The sequence below is a fragment of the Taudactylus pleione genome, unplaced genomic scaffold (genome assembly GCF_031769625.1).
Source record: "Taudactylus pleione unplaced genomic scaffold, aTauple2 ptg000560l, whole genome shotgun sequence".
Lineage (NCBI taxonomy): Eukaryota > Metazoa > Chordata > Amphibia > Anura > Myobatrachidae > Taudactylus > Taudactylus pleione.
Window position 1 is genome coordinate 3,423,926 of NW_028284962.1, and position 19,481 is coordinate 3,443,406.

The 19,481-nt window shown below is 46.3% G+C and overlaps 1 protein-coding gene across 2 annotated transcripts in view; it reads right to left on the bottom strand.

Moving 5' to 3' along the window:
- The window catches only part of ZFR2 (zinc finger RNA binding protein 2), a 115,854-nt gene that overhangs the window by 41,246 nt on the left and 55,127 nt on the right, over positions 1–19,481 (bottom strand). The window contains exons 6-9 of one of the 2 annotated variants that reach the window (XM_088452978.1): positions 15,249–15,411; positions 15,042–15,175; positions 14,123–14,242; positions 8,166–8,317 (exon numbers count right to left, since the gene is read on the bottom strand). In XM_088452978.1, coding sequence (XP_088309104.1) covers positions 8,166–8,317; positions 14,123–14,242; positions 15,042–15,175; positions 15,249–15,411 — 569 coding nt within the window. Of the gene's footprint in view, positions 1–8,165; positions 8,318–14,122; positions 14,243–15,041; positions 15,179–15,248; positions 15,412–19,481 lie in introns of both variants that reach the window. The other variant, XM_088452977.1, reaches the window with a different exon arrangement.

Sequence of the window (19,481 nt, forward strand, 5' to 3'; positions counted from 1 at the left end):
TGCTTGGGTCTGACAGAGGTCCGGTGCAAAGGAATTTTTTTTTTTTTTTGGGACGCCAGAACTGGGTGAACTGAAGAAGTCGGCCTCCCACCCTGGGAGAGGCTTGCCCAGTCAGGCGGAAGGCTTGTCCTCAGATTTGGTAGGTGGACATCTAGTAGCCAGGCCTGTGTGGTCCTTGGCTTGTGGATGCCGTGAAAAGGACTGATATTTAAATTTCCCCTGGGGACAAAAGGACCAAAAAGATAACATTCGAGGCTTCGTAGTAGATGCAGAGAGCAGAAACGCCGTCTTGGCCTGTCAAGGTAGTCACAATATTGACCAATTCTGGGCCAAACAGGATCTCCCAAAATAAGGCAGAGACTCCAAAGCCTTTTTGGAGTCAGAATCTGCCTTCCATGAGCGAAGCCAAACAATACGGAGGCCTACCACGGAAGTAGCAGATGCCTTGGAAGCTAGGAGACCAGTATCCAAATCCGCTTCTCCTAAATAGGAGACTGCATCCCTAATGTGAGAGATGTAGGACAGCTGTTCCCTCGAAGCATCAGAGGAAAATGTATTGTCTAGGTAAGTGGTGTCAAACTCGGGCCCTCCAGCTGCAGTGGAACTACACATCCCAGCATGCAGTGTTACAGTTTTGCTATTACGGCATGATAAAACTGGGCAGTGCATGCTGGGATATGTAGTCCCACAAAAGCTGAAGGGCCAGAGTTTGACACCACTGGTCTAAGGCCTCTGCCCAACTCTCAATGGCTTTTGCCACCTAGGCCGTAGCCCTGGCAGGATGAGTAATAGCTCCTGTTAGAGAGTAGACACTTCAGGCAAGCTTCAATCCTTCTATCCGTAGGCTCCTTTAAGGAGGTTGCTGTATGTATAGGTAAGGTAGCATTCTTAACTAGGCGTGTCATGTGGGAATCCACTGCAGGGGGAAACTTCCCATTTAGTGTAATCAGTAGCTGGAAGAGGGTAAAAAGAAACCAAGCGTTTAGGCAGCGGGAACCTTTTACTTGGCATATTCCAGGCTTCAGTCTTGAGAAAGTCCCGGTTTTTACGGGACGAAACGCGTTGACGTCATCACCCAGGCACTGGAGGTATCCACAGCACTACACCATTTGCTGCACTTGCACTTTGGAGGTTCTTTGGAAAGTGACGATCCATTCCTGGAGTTCACTGCCGGCTGATGTACAGACACTGCTCCGTGGGCTGCTCTAGTGTCCCGCTGAGTCCCCGGAGTTTGCCGCCAGCTGGTCTATAGACACTGCCCCGTGGTTAATGCTGTTTCTCCACTACACATTTGGAGTACACCGCCAGCCGCTACCACAATCACTGCTCCGTGAACAACTCTGTCATCCCGCTGCACGGCAGCTGATTTCATCCAGCCGCAGCTTACACAGCGAGCGGACAAGCCATATTAAGGACGCCTATTTATTTGGACACAGCTTTCCAGGGGTCGGGGTATTATTTCTTTCCCCTTTTCCACCTATATATTCAGCGTGACTGTATATCACACTGGGACGCCAGAGTGATTATCCACTAAATAGCGGAATTCAGCTGTTTTTACTGGATACAAATTGTTACTTCAAAGTTACACTGTTGCATAACTATTGGCAGCAATTAGAACGTTGTGTTGTGGAACCTCATTGATATAGTATCAAGTTATACCCTTATACATCGTAGCAAGAGAGTCATTTGATCTCTGCGATTTTATATGTCAGATTTATTCATGTGCATTAGGTTGCAATTTTTGTTGTTTGTATGTGGATCCATTTGTATGTAATAAATATCTGTTTTTATTTATAATATATGCCTCCTGTTTATTAACAGACAGCAAACCATATATAGATCCCAATCTACCTATAGTGCCTAGCGCAGTAAAGATTTTGTTTTTATATTCCAGGCTTCACTCATTCTGTTGCTTAAAGAGTGGCTCTTTTGCCTTAGGAGTGGGTTCTACCTCTTCTATTTGAAGAATAGATTTTACAGCTCTCACAAGTGCAGGTATATTCAATTTAGAGGGGGGGCTCCTCCTCTCCCGAGGGGGGAGTCAAAGGGGTCTGTGTCTTCTGCCTCCCCAGATGATAATTCAGAATCTGATAGCTGAGTGCACTGGGAAGATAACAGCACGCTTAGTAGGTTTACTAGGTAAGGGTTTCTCCTTTTGCAGCATTTGTGGAAAGGCTGTACAGGTAGAAAGTATGTCTGTCTACCCATGGGGAAGCCAAGGATTGCAGGGAGTACCTGCTGTGGCCATCCCATAGGAGGAGCTACTACAGGGTCCGGGAGGTAATCCGCAACACCTGTGAAAAGAAGGCCCAGGTGTTCTAACTGTGATCCAGGCTCCTGCCAGACACCAACGAAACAGAGTTGCCTTCAGGCTGTGTGCGGGATATAGGGGGAAGGACCGGAGCATCCTGGGATAGAAAAAAAGCTTTGCTGTTGGTGTCTGGTCCTCCAAGTACCACCTACCCTCCATTGTCTCCCTGTGGAGCCCTATGGACCCTGAAGAAGAAATATCTGTACTAGAGATTCAGTTGATAACTACATCTAAAAGTGTACGCAGTAATCACCTGATCACACGAATATAGATGCAGATGTTTGGCCAAGATGCACAACACACATCTCTGTACAGCCAAACAGATTCAGGTGGGTGACAGTCTGGTTAAGGAGTCGGATTGCATGAGCAAATTGAATCGCCAGTGTAAATCTAAGCTCATCTATTACTTCGTCTACCTTTATTCATTCTCTTCTTATATTCTTAATATTGGTCTAACAACACTATTTAACTTAAGGTATTTAGTTGCTTGTTTTTAGCATAGAGCAGTAGTTCCCAAACTGTGTGCCGTGGCACCCTGGGGTACTTGCAGGTTTTTTATTTTTTTTTAAATTTCTCAACAACAAACTTTTGGCCTAGGGGTGCCCTGAACACTATGCTGATACTGTAGGGTGCAGTGATTCAAAAAAGTTTGGAAACCACTGGCATAGAGGTTTGGTTTTTTTTTTTTTTTCCACCCCAGGTTGCTACCAAGTATTGAGTGGAATTTAAGTATTACACACTTTACTGATATACATATGGATTATACTGATAATGTGCCCTTCATGTTACTGACAAAACAAACTTAAGAATCAAATGGTCCAATGATACAAATGAAGTTGGACTATTGTTCAACTGTGGAATTACCATCTCCTGATAAAAAGATCAGAAAGTTGCAATAAAAGCGTTCCATTTTGGTTCTGCTAGGATGTAAGTCATAACAGGGTTTGAATATAAAAAGTTCTATGAAAGAGATGGAAAAGAACATACCAGTTTTTGAGCAGTCCTGCACAAAGTAACTGCCAGCGCAAGACTTCTAATCATCTAGTGACAGGGCAGTATTAAATGAAAAATAATGAGGCCCAGAATGTTAAAATAGGCCGCAGGAGTGAAAGCTGAAAAGCAACTAAAAAGCAGGCGACTAAAAAGCAACTAAAAGCAGCTGGAGATGATAATGCTACAGGGGGATATAAAAAAACTACACAAACACATTATCAAAATATTTAAATAAATGTATCACTGGCATACTGAGCTCAACTATATTTCTCTTTCATACATAGTGGACACTGTAAACGATGGAGTACAGGTGGAGTTGGGCAGCTAAAGGTTAATAATCAAACCAGCAATGGCTCTTCCTCCCATTTTATTGCAGGTGCTGTTGATTAAGTTTTTCAGTGTTCGCAAATACGCGGGAAACTTTAGTACCGGCGGCGGAGGGAAGGAGCAAAGACCTCCCGAAGAGCAGAGCGGTGCGGCAACAGTTGCGGCAGCCGCGCAAGAGGCCAGAAGACGGTGTGATCAAGAGGGAAGAAAGGAAGAGGCGGCGGGGGTGGAAAGAAAGAGCTAACAAAGCTCCCCGCGCAGCCTCTTCCACCGTACAGGTAGGTGGCCTTGGGTCACCGTTATTTACCCCTCCCTAGACAACCAGGGTTGACGGGCACTAGGCCCGTGGCATAAATTCAGGCAATAGACCTGTGGGTATATAGGTGGGCACAAGGCCGGGCTACATAGGGGGCATTAGGCCCAATTGAAGGTATCTGCCCCACAAATAGGTGTGAGTGACCTGGGCACGTCACTAAAGGGCAAATAGGTGGGCCAATACTGGGGGCACTGCATAGGTGGGGGGATTACTATTGGGGGCAATGCATAGGGGGGATTACAACTAGTGGCAATGCATAGGGTGTCAACTACTGCGAGCAATGCATAGGGGGAAGGAAAGGCTACTACTGGAGCCAATGCATAGGGGGACTAAAGGGCATTAATGTGCAGCATAATGTGTAAAGGCCGAGGACAGCTGTGTGGCATCATATGTAAGGGACATTACTGCGTGGCATAATGTGTAAAAACTGGGCATTAATGTGAGACAATGTTTAAAGGCCGGGCATGGCTGTGTGGCAAAATGTTTAAAGTAGGGGCATTATTGCATGGCATAATGTGTAAAGGGCATTAATGTGCGGCATAAAGTGTAAAGGCCGGGCTTGGCTGTGTGGCATCATTTGTAAGGTGTTAGGGAGGTCTGACAGTTATATGGGGAGATCTAAAGCATAAATTATGACGGGACCCAGAAACTGTCAGGAAGGACCCCATTTTTTTTTTTTTTTTTAAGTGCATGGTCCCTGGGACCCACATATTTTGTCACTCACCGAAATCACGGTTTTTCTTTTTTCTTTTAATTTAACCCTACTTTCACTTGGGCAGCCGACGGCTCCATCGGGACCCTGCTCCAGTGGCCCAAGAGCTGGCAACAGAGGGGGTCATTCAGACCCGCTCGCGAGCGCAGGACGCTCGCAAGCAGGTAGATATTCCCCCACTGCGCATGATGGAGGGAGCTCCGTCGTGCGCATGCGCGAGACCCGGCGAGCGATGGGCTCTCCATCGCTCCGGGTCTCGCACCAAAGGGGGCGTGCTGTCGATGTTGATTGACAGCACGCCCCCTTTGGTGGAGCGTGCCGGGGGCGTGCCTGCCAGACGGAGGCTTTCTCATGGGAACGCCTACCATCTGAAGCCGGCCCCACTGACATCACTAGTGATGTCAGTGGGAGTGATTTTGGCTCTGATAGAGCCAAAATCACTCCAGGGCTTGCGGCAGCGAGACCCTACCGCAGGGTCTCCGTCGCAAGCCCGATGGTCGCGATGGTCAAGACCATCATCATGGACGCTCGCATATGCTGTGGGTGGTCACCCACAGCTATGCGAGCGGCCAGGAGGCCGCTCCATTTTCATGGAGGAGGGCACTGATTCAGAGCAGAGTCCGCAGAGCAAACAGTTGGGAAATAGCTGCGCCCAGAGCACAGGGAGCAACAGGTAAGGCGAGTGATTTCCCCTTCAGGGAAGGCCGGCTCTGGAGGGGAAAGCTCAATGGCAGCCCGGTCATCCACATCCCTACTGGACCACCTGGGACATGGATTGCAACAGGGACAGAGTTAAAACAGCAGCAAGGATGATCCTTTGCCCAGTTCTCTGCTCCCCCAACCTTCGGCGCACCCCCTTCCTAGGCTGCCCGCCAAAGGATACACAAACCAATGCAGCACTTAACATAATATATTCTGTCATCACTTAATCACAAGTGTATTTTTCAATGCAATCCTTGCTAGAAATGTCATGTAAATTGCTCAGTCCTCCAAATGCAGTGAAAAACCGGATATATTTTGACAAGAACTAGTATTTGTGGAATACAAGTCCCAAACCTATAACGCAGTTCCAATGTATTCATATTGTGTTCTACAAAAGTTTGTACTTCTGTTGCATAAAAGGGTCCATCAGTACCACTCCTCCTACACATCCCACACCATTTCCATAGCACCTGTGATATTACTCAGTCTTGTTCCTCCATGCTAATCTCTCCCCGTGTCCATTGGTTGTAGAGTGTGGGGGTGAGTGGCCTTATATTGTAAACGCAAATTACCACTACACACTATGCGTTTTTAGTTGTTTTTATTAAAATGTAGACAGACTTTACATCAATTCTATACAATTAACATAGATACAACCAATAAACAGATTATAAAAAATTGGACCCTATTGCCATCTTTAAAAATCTTGCTCAACGAGTTTCGGCCCGTTGGCAGGACTTCAAGGGTGTATACCATCTTCCTTGATATTAAGAGTTTATATAATATGCCAGCTTGTATCCTGTGGACCGCGATCCCGGCACTTCTGGTTACCATGGTTCATGCATGCGCACTTGGCAGTCCTCAGTCATAATGTATCTTAGGTCTGGCCATCATGCCCACCAAAGGATCCCCATCTCCTCCTGCTAGGAATGCTGTGCAGCCATTTTCTATACTGGAGTGTCATTTTTTCTCTAGTTTTTGTATAATTATTACATTGTTTAAAGTATAACAGTTTACCTGCAATTGCCACGTTTCACTATTTTTCTACATAATTACTTACTTCAATGTAATTTTTATTCGGGATCTGGCGGTTCCTCTAGTGAACGTCCTGTTGGTTCCATGTCTGTCATTTTCCAGCGCAGAATTGTACTCCTGCTGGCCAGCCATACTTTTCTATTAAGGGTACTTCATACCATAGCGCCATGGGATTTGGTTTTAACAGCGCTCAAGTGTCACATCTTTGAACCTTTGGAATCAGTTGATTTCTGCTGACTCACTTGGAAGATGGTGACTCGCAATATCTTCTGCTTGGTGGGTCTCTGAGTTAAGTGTCTTGCCTCACTAGTACCCTGTCCTTATCTTTCATCAAGAACAGGCGGTCCTCCGCACCAGAATGGTCTTTTTTTCCAAAGGTGGTTTCCAAATTTCACATCAAAATCAGGAAATTGTAGTGTCTTCCTGAGGAGACTACTCAAGGGCTGAGCTGGTCTCTCCATACCAAAGATTTCAGCAGTTTGTATTCCCACTCTGTGCTCTACGACATTCTTAAGAGGGGCTGGGCTGCTACCAAGCAGATGCTGGCGTTTTGGATTAAAATGGTCATACAGCAGGCATACTCTTTGGCCAGCCAATCTGTTTGGGACTTGGTGAGGTCACACTCAACAAGGTCTGTGGGCACTTCCTGGGCGGCATAGGAGCAAATGTGCAGAGCAGCTATGTGGTCCCCTGAGCATATCTTCATAATATTCTACCGGATTGGACGCCTTAGTCTCCAGAGACTTTGGACAAAGGGTCCTAAGCACAGCACAGAAGCGTTCCCGCCCTTAGGGGACAGCTTTGGGACTTCCCATCGTTTTCCAGTGTTGACTACAGATGAAAGAAATGGGATTTGGGTTCTTACCTGATACTTTTCTCTGATTCAATGGGGGACACTGGATGTCCACAGTTACAACCCTGGCTTGTTCAGAGTTATTTTTCCAGAGTTGTGGCAGTCCAGACCCACAGATTGCTCCTTGAGTGTATGTTCTGTGTGCCTAGCCTTTTTCTTCCTCTCTTCCTACTTCCTGTCCTTTGTTAGTATTAACTGGTGGCTGCAGGCAGTGGGTGGGGTATAGGGGAGAAGGAGCCTTCTGGTTCAGAGGTTAACCTTTTGGGGCCCACACTCCTCCAGCTCCACCTATACCCCCATAGATTTCCAGTGTTCTCCATGGAATCAGAGAAAAGGATCAGACAATAACCAAAATCCCATTCTTTGCCTACACGCAGACAGCATAAGGTTGCCGACTCCGGTGCAATTATATTTTACAATGTATGAAAATTGCTACAAAAGTAACAAAAAAAAAAAAACACCCCCCATTAAACCCAAACTATTTTTGACAGCAACTCAGAAGCGTTTCCTTGCAAAATGACTCAATCCTAACTTTTGGGGTAATGTGTCCAGGTCTACTGTTACATAATAAGTCGCAGAATAACAACAACAATACCTATTCCAGGTCCCGTAGTTAATCAGGTCATAAATTTTGGGACTTGAGAAGTCCTCATGTGCTGGCCATTGCCGTTAGTTATGAGGGGACGTCCTATATTTGTTGAGGATAAATTAAAACAGAAATGCTAATCCTGCTTTTTATGGCACTGCTTGATAAGAATAAATTCCACAATGTTATTTTGTAACCCATATTATAATGGTGATCCATAGTGTCACTGCTAAAAGCTTCTACTTTAACCTTTTTGATCTCATAATAAAGGGCTTATTCAAATCAACCTTTGCTAAAACATGGTTACAAGTACTCATATGATTAATGCACCTCATTTTCATGCACCACAACAAATGCTGATCCTCCCAATGTCTCTGCATTGCTTTTCTCTGCTCCCATTGTCTCCTCAGTTTCACCTCGTTCGGCTTCCAAGGTCGGTTACTCAGCTTCATGTCTACCGGAAGATGTGGGTTCACCTTTTTCTGAAGAAAAGATGTATATAGAGTATAACATTATCTTAATTTAATTACCATGTTTAAATTGATCCAGGGGAAGGTATTAAGCTTTTGGGAGTTATTTAGGCACATTCTTGATCAAGTTGGCGACACATGGCAGCTTTGTTAGCCAATCTGTCCAAGAATTGCATGAATGAGCACAAAAAAGAAGACTTCCGTCCTACCTGTTAAGTCTCTTTCTTCGACTCCATAGGGGGCACAGGGACAACGCTGGGTAAAGCCTGGAGAGGAGAGTCTGGGCACCAACCGGTTAAATACAAATACCCACAAAGCCCAGCCTCCTCTCCTCGATACCCCGCCCCCAGGCAGAGGTCCTTCGGTTTTTAGTTAGCAAGCCCAAGGCAGGAGCGAGGCAGAGGACAAGAGAAGGAAGGACAGCATACATACAGAGCCATCCACACCATGGAGAGTACAGCCAGACCGGTCACCAAGGAAACACCCCCAGCAGACAGGTGCGGTAGGGTGGGCGCCCTGTGTCCCTAATGGAGTCTAAGAAAAAGACTTAACAGGTAAAACATAAGTCTCCTTTTCTTCCTCCACTAGGGGGCACAGGGACAACGTTGGGATGTCCCAAAGCAGTCACCTATGGGCAGGGACGCTGCTGAGCTGCAGTGAGCAAAGGCGGCGTCCCAAAGTGTCAAACGCATAAAACCTAATGAAGGTATGAGCAGTCGACCATGTGGAAGCCCTACAGAGCAGTTCAGTAGAAGCCCCACAGCGCGCTGCCCAAGAAGACTCAACTGACCGCATTGAATGAGCCGTCACCATGGCAGGGGCACAACGGTTCGCCAGGGAGTAAGCATGGCGAATGGAGAGGCGTAGCCACCTTGCTAAGGTTTGCTTAGAAGCTGGCCAGCCCTGCTTTAAAAAAAAAAAAAAAAAAAAAAAAAAAAAACACACCATACAGAACAAAGTCTGACCTACGTATCTCCTTGGCCCGTCTGACATAAATCCAGAGAGCCCTTACCACATCCAGCGAAAAAGAATCCGTAAGTTGGAATGCCGGAATAACAATCTGATTGATGTGGAAACGAGATTGCCCAGGCGTGTCCGTAGCACAGCCCTGTCAGGATGGAAAAGCAAAAATGGGGAGCAACAAGAAACCTAGGGATTAAGACCCCTGGTTGAACTCCAGGCAAAGTAGGTACGCCAAATTCTGTGATAAACACGCGCAGAAGGCGGCTTTCTAGCCTGTGGCATGGTTCTAACCACTCTTCTACGAGAGTCCCTTTGCTCTTAGGATGGAGGTCTCAAGAGCCACCCCGTCAGAGTATGGCCAGGTCTGGATGCAAACATGGACCCTAAGACAGCAGATCCGTTCGTAGCGGAAGCCATAGAGGGGCGCTTATGGAGAGGCCCAGGAGATCTGCGCACCACACGTGTCGAGGCCAATCCGGAGCCACCAGGATCAGAGTGCCTCCGTCCCGCTTGAATTTGCGGAGGACCCGAGGAATCATTGATATCAGGGGAAAGACCTAAATTAGGGGGAAGGTGCAAGGGACCGTTAGCACATCCACCAGGAGAATGTTAGATTCCCTGGTGCGGGAGCAATACAGAAGAAGTTGATGGTTGTAGCGAGATGCCATCATGTTAATGTCCGGTAGGTCCCAGCGACTGACCAAGCGCTGGAAGTTGTCTGGATGCAGCGCCCACTCGTCTCAATGGACGTCCCGCTGACTTGGGTAGTGTGCTTTCCAAATTTGGACGCCCATAATGAACACGATGGACAGTGATGCTCTGCCCAATGATGAAAGGTGGTGGATGTCTATATGACTTGTTTAAAGAGCATGTCGCTCTGCCTAATGAAGAATTTGGCAGACTGCCTGCATTGTTCCCGGATTTCGATTGCCACCCTGGTGGTTTATGTAGGCCACCACTATGGCATTGTCCGACTGAATCTTTACTGGACCTCCCAGTAGGAGGTGTGCCTGACACAGAGCACTGTACACAGAACGCAGTTCCAGAATGTTGATACAGTCGAATCTTGACATGTCCAACATCCTTGAAATGTTAGTGACCGCACCCTACCCTCGAAGAATGGCATCGGTGGTGAGAAGTACCCAGTCCTGGATCCAAAATGGGCGTCCCCTGTCCAGATGTGAGCGCTGGAGCCACCACAGCAGGGAGAGACTTACCTCCTGAGGAAGAAGTCTGAGCTTTTAGGTTCAGGCAAGGCTTGATCCATATAGTTTCAGAATAAGGCCCTGGAGTGGTACTGACCGTACTCCACCAAATCGAACGTTGAGACCAAAGACCCTAGAACCTGCATGCCTGCAGAATTTGGTCTTCCCGAGGAAGGAATGCTCTGAGCTCTGGAATCCAAAAGTGCTCCTAGGTGAAGCATCTATTGGGACGGTGCTAGCGCGGACATCTTCAAATTGTTTAACCATCCGTGAGACGGTAGGAGATCTACCGTCAGGTGGATGTGATCTTTGAGAACGGTCAGACTGCCCCAGTAGCAGCAAGTCATCAAAGTATGGTGAAACTGTGACGCCCCATTAGCACAGGTGTGCAGCAATCACTGCCATGACCTTCGTGAACACACGAGGGGCTGTGGACAGACCAAAGCTTGAAACTGGCAGTGACTGGTTTGGATCGCAAACCTGAGAAATTGGCGGTAATTGGCTCCTATAGGGATATGCAAATATACATTCTGTATATCCAACGATGCCATAAAGTCCCCCGGTTTCAATGCTAGAATGATAGACCAAAGGGACTCCATGCAGAATCTGGAAATTCAAAGAAACTTGCTCAGATGTTTCAAGTTGCGGATGGGTCGATAGGAGTAGTCCGGCTTCTGAACCAGAAATAGATTGAAGTAAAAACCTACCCCTCTCTGGGATGTGGGGAACTGGAATGATGACCCCTGAGGCTAAGAGAGTGAACTGACGCCTCAAGAGCTTCTGCTTTTTCTGGCTGTGTAGGCAGGCCGTGGAAAAGAACCGGGAAGGTGGACGCTGACGAAAGGTAAGAGCGTAGCCTTGAGACAAGATTCCTCTGACCCAAGCATATGTTGTGGTCTGCATCCACACCGCCAAAAAACGAAAGGCCCACCCCATCATGAGGCAGGCTTATCTGCTGGCTTGGCAGCTGGATGTCTAGTGGACCAAGGTTGCTTACCTCTGGGCTTGGAGCTTTTAGAAGTGGAAACCTGGTTCCTGGGAAAGGGCTGACCTCTGGCCTTGCCTTGAGGACGAAAGGAACAAGACGCAGAAATTCTGGAACTCGGGGTGGTAACCAATGGCAAGAACGCAGATCTGGAAGTTGTTAGAGTAGCCACTATCTTGTCCAATTCTGGGCCAAACAAAACATCACCGGAATAGGGGAGGGCTTCCAGGGCCTTCTTAGATTCCATGTCCATCTTCCAGGTGCGCAGCCAGAGTGCTGCTCTTGATGCAACCGCTGAAGCAGAAATTTTAGAAGTTGAAATCCCCAAATCTATGGCTGCTTCAGAAAGAGAAGAAGCTGCCCCTCTCACGTGTGTAACCATAGAAACTAAAATTACCTCGTTGTGCACCTGAGGTAAGACCTTCCTCCAAAGCGTAGGCCCAGCGGCCAACAGCTTTAGCCACTCAAGCTGATGCAAGGGCTGGACGGCCAGAGCACCTGCGTTAAATTGTTTTTTGGAAATTTTCCAGCTTCCTATCCGAACTTAAAGAGATACCATGTTAGGAAGAGGTAGGAGGGATGATCTAACTCAGCAGAGTTATGTGGCCATCTACCGTGGGAGGAAACTCCCACTTAACCCTATCTGCTACAGGGAGAGAGTAAAAGGTAGCAATACACTTGGAAACTTAAAAGCGCCTGCTGGGGTGATTCCAAGCCTCCACTAAGAGGTCCTATAGCTGTGCTGACAACAGAAACTCCAACAATGTCTTGTCTTTTAAATACAGGTGCTTTGGATCTGGGAGGTTGCTCAGAGTCCTCCACCAGAAGGATCGCTTTAACAGCTCTAATACGAGCCTCTACGTCAGGGGTTCCCAACCACGGTCCTCAAGGTACACTAACAGTCCAGGTTTTAGGGATAGCCATACTTGAGCACAAGTGACTTCATTAGTATCTCAGTTATATTGATTTAACCATCTGTGCACAATCATGGATACCGCTAAAACCAGGACTGTTAGTGTGCCTTGATGACAGAGGTTGGGAATCACTGCTCTACGTCTACTGAAGACATTGCTTCCTCAGGAACAGAAGACGTCTCCACATCGGATGCCAGAGAAGCACTAGCCTCACCATCAGAAGAGACTTCCGACTCAGAGTGGAGCGTTCACGATGGGCAGGCCTACGCCTAGGAGCCCTTATCCTTATCAAGCATCTGTTGAAAGGATGTGGATACCTGAGCCAGCCCCTGTACTGACTGCGCAAGAGTTTACATCCAGGGTGGCTCAGCCATGGGCAGCTGTGGCATCGCAGCGGGGACAGGCGGTACCGGGAGTGACATACGGTCTACAAATTGCAACATTACCCAAGTCAGTTGTGACGCCCAGGCCTGGAGCAGAATCCATGGGCGCAACCACTTGTTGCAGAGTTCCAAAGCAACTCCTGAGGAGACAGAAGACTAAATTTCTTGTATGTGCGTCGTGCAGATGCACCTGTCTCTTTGGTAGTTTTATTTCTGGACATTTTAGCAGGCGCAGAAAGTACCACCACACACCTTAAGAAGTACATGTAGCACAGAAGAGATATATAGAGAGAGAATATAATATATATATATATATATATATATATATCACATACACACACTATATCTCTATCTCTCTATATGTATCTATCTATATGAGTCCTATGGTTCGGCACTCCGATGAAATGTAAATATTGTCCTCGTGCCCTCTGCAAATGTGGATACACAGCAAAAAGAAAGAAGCAGCGGCACTGAATGTCTTAAATCTGGTATATATCACTGACGTTTCAAGGCTACAATGCCTTTTTATCAAGGTAAAACAAAACACAATGTACAGTCTTACCTTACGTAACCACACCGCTCAAATGTGACTGGCAGCCTCGTGGGACCTGGGCGCCCGCACACTGCAGGGCGCGTCCCTCGTTGATGTCCACGCTATACCCAGCATTGTCCCTGTGTCCCCTAGTGGAGGACTATTCATCTAAGTGGAATAGTTTCTGAATGGACTAAATTTAGATTGGGACAAACTAATAATAATAATAATATATATATATATATATATTTATTAACAACCACATAATGATTAGGAAACACCATGGTCTTTGCAATTAGTATTATATGTTATAATACGCACATACTGCGCAATGCTTTACAGAGAATATTAAGTAAGTAATTCACCTCGATCCCTGCCCCATGGAGTTTACACCTCTATTACCTACCACATGTACCTATACACACCATACACACACACACATTCATTTTAGTCAGAAGTCAATATACCTACCAGCCTGAATATGGTATGAAACACACGTAAACATAGGGAGCACATACAAACTCAATACGAATAGGGTCCTAGTTGCAATCAAACTTATGACCCCAGTGCTATGAGGCAGCAAAGCCAACTATGGTGCAAATCCATCTTGTGACCTGCAAAGGGATCAGAGAGTAGTTGCCCTCCGTTATGAGTGACTGGTTTACAGTGTGTGTTGCCAGCTTTATATCACAACTGAAACAAACACAGTCTATTACAGTAATTATATGAGAAAGGTGAAGAGGCCATAAGAGTATCCACTACCAAGTCATTAGTGCCTCTCTGTGCTGTAAGATTTGAGTAAGTTACACAATTGATTTGTTTATTGTCTGCAAACCTTGTATTGCAGCTTATGGCGGCGGCCCTTCAGATGCAGGTCTTTTGCATTCAGATCATTGAAGGTGCAATCACAGAGTTTACAGTGGAAACGTACAGTCTTCCCCTCGTCGTTACGGACCTGCAGGCAAATATGGTAATATTACTGGTCTGCCACAATATTGATAATGGCCATTTCACACAGAGAATTGCAAAACTTGATGGATCATGAAAACTACGAATGTTGATTATTTTAAAATTTTATATAATGCTTACATTTTACAGCTTACAATAAAATAAATAAATATCTGCTGAAGGAAGTAGCTGCCTATGGATCTGAGATTTAGATGATCTCAGTCAATTACTTACTTTTATATTGGCAAGGTCAACCATGTATTTCACCATTGGTAAAGCAAGGGAGACCATCTGAACACTCATCAGCAAGATGTGAACAATGAACATTCAACAGCCCAATTTGTAATAAACATTAACAAATACTGCACAGTCACCAAGTTTACATTTGTACCGATGACTATCTTTAGTAGTTGTTACCACCCATTAGTGCTTTTTTCTTGCAAACACAAACCCTATATAGGTAACAATAGAAAAAAAATGACTAAAAATATGGTAGATTAATTTACAAAACTTAAAATGGGTGTGCAGTGCACAGCCTAGGAATAAGGTTCTTGTTATTCATTGGGTGAAAGTGGTACCAGTTTCCTATTTTTATTTAGCATACAATACCTATGACGACTAATCTCTTTACTATAGCAGCATCCAAACTTTTAAGTTAATTGTATACAATACAAACTGCACAAAGAAAACAAATTGAAGTTCTGCGTGCATTGTTTTACACTTGTTCTGGTCACATTTAGGTTTAGCTATTGCGCCCTCACCACCTCACTCTCACTTAAAGCATCATCACAAATATGTAGCCCCACCTCTTCCACATAGTTTTGTCCAACAGGCTGTGATTCAGAAAGTCCATCTTGGCTATCCTCTTGGTCTGCTTCAGTCACTGATGTTGAAGGGAGCGATGTAGTATCCTGTCCGACATTTGTGGTATCCTGAGATCCTTCTAGGATGAAGAAACAGTTAGTAATATGGAACCTTAGATATCAATTTTTTTGTAAAATGGCAATACGTACTTGCAGAAGTCGTCTCCCGGTCAGTTGATTTTTGTGACTGGGAAGCTATTGAGCTTGATGGAGGTTTGGGAGTTGGTGTAGATGAAGAGGTGGGATTAGAATTTACTCCAGTAGGCTCTGTTGGGGGGATTGGCTTGCCGAGTTTAGTGTGCAATTTCACCACCTGCAAAGACATAGCAAAACAAAAAGGATATGTAATATGCATGATTACAAAACCTACATTTCGATCAGCTTTAATAAAAACACATTTTTAGGTAAACTGAGAAAATACATGATTTTGATACTTACTGATGAATCCATTCTCATATTCCATAGGGTACACTGGAGTAATACTGGGGTATAGACGGGTGGTGAGTAGAGCCTGGCACTTTAAAATTATTTAGAATTGTAGTTGGCGCCTCCCCCTCTATACCCCATTGGAGTCAGTTTAGATAACGAAGCCCAAGTGGAGACAGATAAAAAACAATAGGAAAGGATACGAGTAGTAGGAGGACCAAAGAGTAAAGAAACGGTCCAAGACCCAAGTGTATTTAACCACTAAACTTTTGCAACCAATCAACATGCAGACGTAACAAACAAGCAACAGTAGCAGGAAAAGAGTGCTGGATGGGTGTCCAGTGTCCCCTATGTAATCAGAGAAATTGATTTATCGGTAAGTACCAAAATTCCGTTTTCTCCTTCATCCAACAGGGGACACTGGAGTTACATTGAAGACGTCCCAAAGCTTGCCTCTCGAGTGGGAGACTTCAGAGACCTGCAAAACCCTGCGATCAAAACTGGAATCGAAGGCCGCAAAAGGTATCAAAACAGTAAAACCGTACAAAAGTATGGAACGTGGACCACGTGACCACAGGCCAAAGATGAGACGCAGAAGCACCAGTTACAAGTCGTGATCACGACGTCTAACAGTTTACCTTCTCAGGACGCTGTTGTTCCTGTTCCCTCAGTTGCTAGGCGATCTGCACCACTTAGGTTTGTCTTCCTATTTGTACACGCTGGCCTTTTGCCGCCTCGCCGACTATATCGTTCCTGTAGGTCCTCTCGGCTCAGCCGCACAGTCAGCATTCTGTATCAACTTGTGGAAGGGTACCCCAGTGGTATTACCTTGCTCCTGGCTCTAAAGCTTCTCCAACGGCTCCCTAGCCGCACAAGCAGCTTCCGTGCTGCCACCGGCTCTCCTGCCTCTCCTACAGCTCCCTATCTGCCCCAGCAGCTTCTGTGCTGCCGCCAGCTCTCAAAGCCGTACCATAGAATACAGACCTGTGTACCAGCTCTGAAAGCCGCAGTACACTAATAAGTACACAAACTAGTACTCAAAGCCGCATCAATTGTGTACTCTTCTGCAAATGGCTCCAAGCTGCACCACTGACTTCAAAGACACCCAAGTCTACCTGAACCTGTTTCTGTTCCGGTCGTTCCGCTCACCACTGAATCCCATTATAAAAAACTGTGTGAATCACTACTAGCCCAAGATATAAGCCCAGGCGGCCACCTAAGTACCGGTGAACGTATCCTAGCTCTAAGGGAACAATGAGCGACTGTTACTGGCGGAAGACCTTGCTAGCTTGGGTTCTAGGGGTTCACACGGAGCAGGCTTTGGGATTTAAACAGTCGGCCACAATAAATAAAAAAAAAAAATAGTATTAGAGCAATTCTGGAACATGCGCAGAATCCTGCCCAGGTGCTTGCTGCACAAATCCAAGTCCTTACTCAGAAGGTCCAAAACTGTCCCTGCGTAAACTCTATTCTGCAGAGTGCAACTATCAAGTGGGGAATCGAGAGTTGCTCGCAATTAAATGGGCCTTCGAGGACTGGAGGCACGGGCTGGTAGGGGCCAAACAACTGATCACGGTTCTTACCGATCATAAAGAACATCTCTTACATCCAGTCAGAAAAGAGATTGAACTCCCAGCAAGCACACTGGGCATTATTTTTCACCCATTTCAACTTTGTGATTTCCTTCCATCCTGGTTCAAAACACAACAAAGCGGATGCTCTCTCCAGGAGCTTTGAACCGGTACAACAGATTCCCAGTTCTGACGAACCTATTCTTCCTGAAACCTTCTTTCACTGTGCTATCACCCGAAATTTGGCCGAACTCATTCAGGCCTGTCAGAGGCACCTCCGGAGAAACCGCGGATAGTCTTTTTGTTCCACAGAGATTCAGGTCAGTTTTACTGGATTTCACGCTCGTCGAGCTTCTGGTCACCCGGGCATCTCGGAATTGCTCTCCCGTTCGGTCTGGTGGCCTTCCTTGACCAAAGATGTTCAACCTGGCATAATAGGTCTGTGCCCGCTGTGCCCGAAATAAAACACCTCGAACAGCTCCTTCAGGTCTATTGCTTCCTCTGTCCATACCGAATTTACTCTGGACTCACAGCCATGGATTTTATCGTCAATCTTCCAGTATCTGCTCGATGCTCTGTGATCTGGACGGTCGTGGATCGTTTTAGTAAAATGGCACACTTTATACCTTTGCCTAAGCCATCCTCTGCCAAAGAACATATCTTCCGCCTGCATGGTTTATCCAGGTATATTGTTTTGGATCGTGGGACACAGTTTGTGGCACAGTTCTGGAGTGCCTTCTATGCTTCCTTGGGCATTGACCTCAGCCTTTCTTCTGGGCACTTGACATAATCTAACAGGAAAACTGAGCGTGTCAACTATATTTACGCTGTTACGTTTCCAAGTGTCATAAGGACTGGGTGTCCATCTGCCGCTTGTTGAATTCGCGATTAACAAAAGTCGTGCCATTCAGCATCTCCAGTATCCCCATTTTTCTGCATCACGGGCCAACATCCCAGAGCCAATTCATTGGATTCCAGTTTGCCGGTGTCACCTTCTGTCTCTAGACTCCGTCGCATTTGGAGGTAGTGTAGGTTTAAGAAGGGAGATTTGGTTTGGCTCTCTATTAGGAACATTAAGCTTCGCCAGCCTACTCAGAAGTTAGGTCCGAGGTTTATTAGCCCGTTCCGCATAATTTCTCCGGTGAATCCGGTAGCTTTCAAGCTTCAATAACCCAAGTCGTACCATGAACTCACAAGTCTACCTGAACCGGTTTGTCGTTCCTCTCACCACTAAATCCCATTATACCTTTGTGTGAATCACTACTACCCATAGTTATAAGCCCAGGCGGCCACCTAAGTACCAATGAACGTATCCTAGTTCTAAGGGAACAACGGGCGGTTGTTATTGGCGGAAGACCACACTAGCCTAGGGGATTCACTCGGAGCAGGCTTTGGGAATTATGACTGCACCTCTATGCGTAGCCCAAGAGGTACCAAGTTAACGTTTAGAATTTGCAGAAATGGAAGTAGGTGGTGGCTGACCATTGGCCACGTAAGCCTGACGAATAGCCAGACTGATCCACCTGGCTAGGGTCTGCGTAGAAGCAGGCTTACCTCATATGGCAGCTTCATACAACAGAAAAAGGTAATTCAACTTGCAGAGTAGCCGTACGCTCGACATAAATCCAGAGAGCCCGAACAACATCAAGCGACAGAAGCAGCATCGTCAGCCAACAACATAGGAACTACAAAAATTGATTTGTGGATTGCGGAAAACACCTTCCGCAAAAAGGCTGGCTTCACGGACATTACGATGGCAGTGTGCTAAAGTCACTGGCTTGCAAGCCCGCAGTAAGGTAGGAATGACCATTTACGGAAAACCCTTGCATCTTAGGATTGCGGTCTCAACGGCCACGCCGTCAGACGCAGTAAGTGGGGGTAGATGAACGGACTCTGCTGAAAATCCAGCCTCAGCGGCAGTTGGCATGAATTGACCGCAAGTAGCAGACCAGAGTACCACACTTGATGCAGCCAGTACGATGCCACCAGAATGACTGTGGCGCTTGATGCAATTGAGTACCCACGGCAGAAGAGGAAAGGACGGAAAGAGATACATCAGATACTGCCACAGAATGGACAGAGCGTCCTGAAGCAATACCTCGGAAGCTGATGATTCTGCCGAGAGACCATTAGGTCTATCTGAGGTCTGCTTCAACATTGAGCCAGCAGCTGGAACACTTCTGGACGAAGGGCCCATTTCCCGGGATGGAGATCCTGTGACTGATACTCTACCTCCCAGTTCTCTACCCCAGCAATGAATATGGCAAAGATGGCCCCGACATGACGTTCTGCCACTGGATTCAGCTGGACTCTTGCATGGCTAAGAGACTGGGAGTTCCCCCTTGCCGATTTATGTATGCCACAGCCGTGGAAATGTAAGACTGTA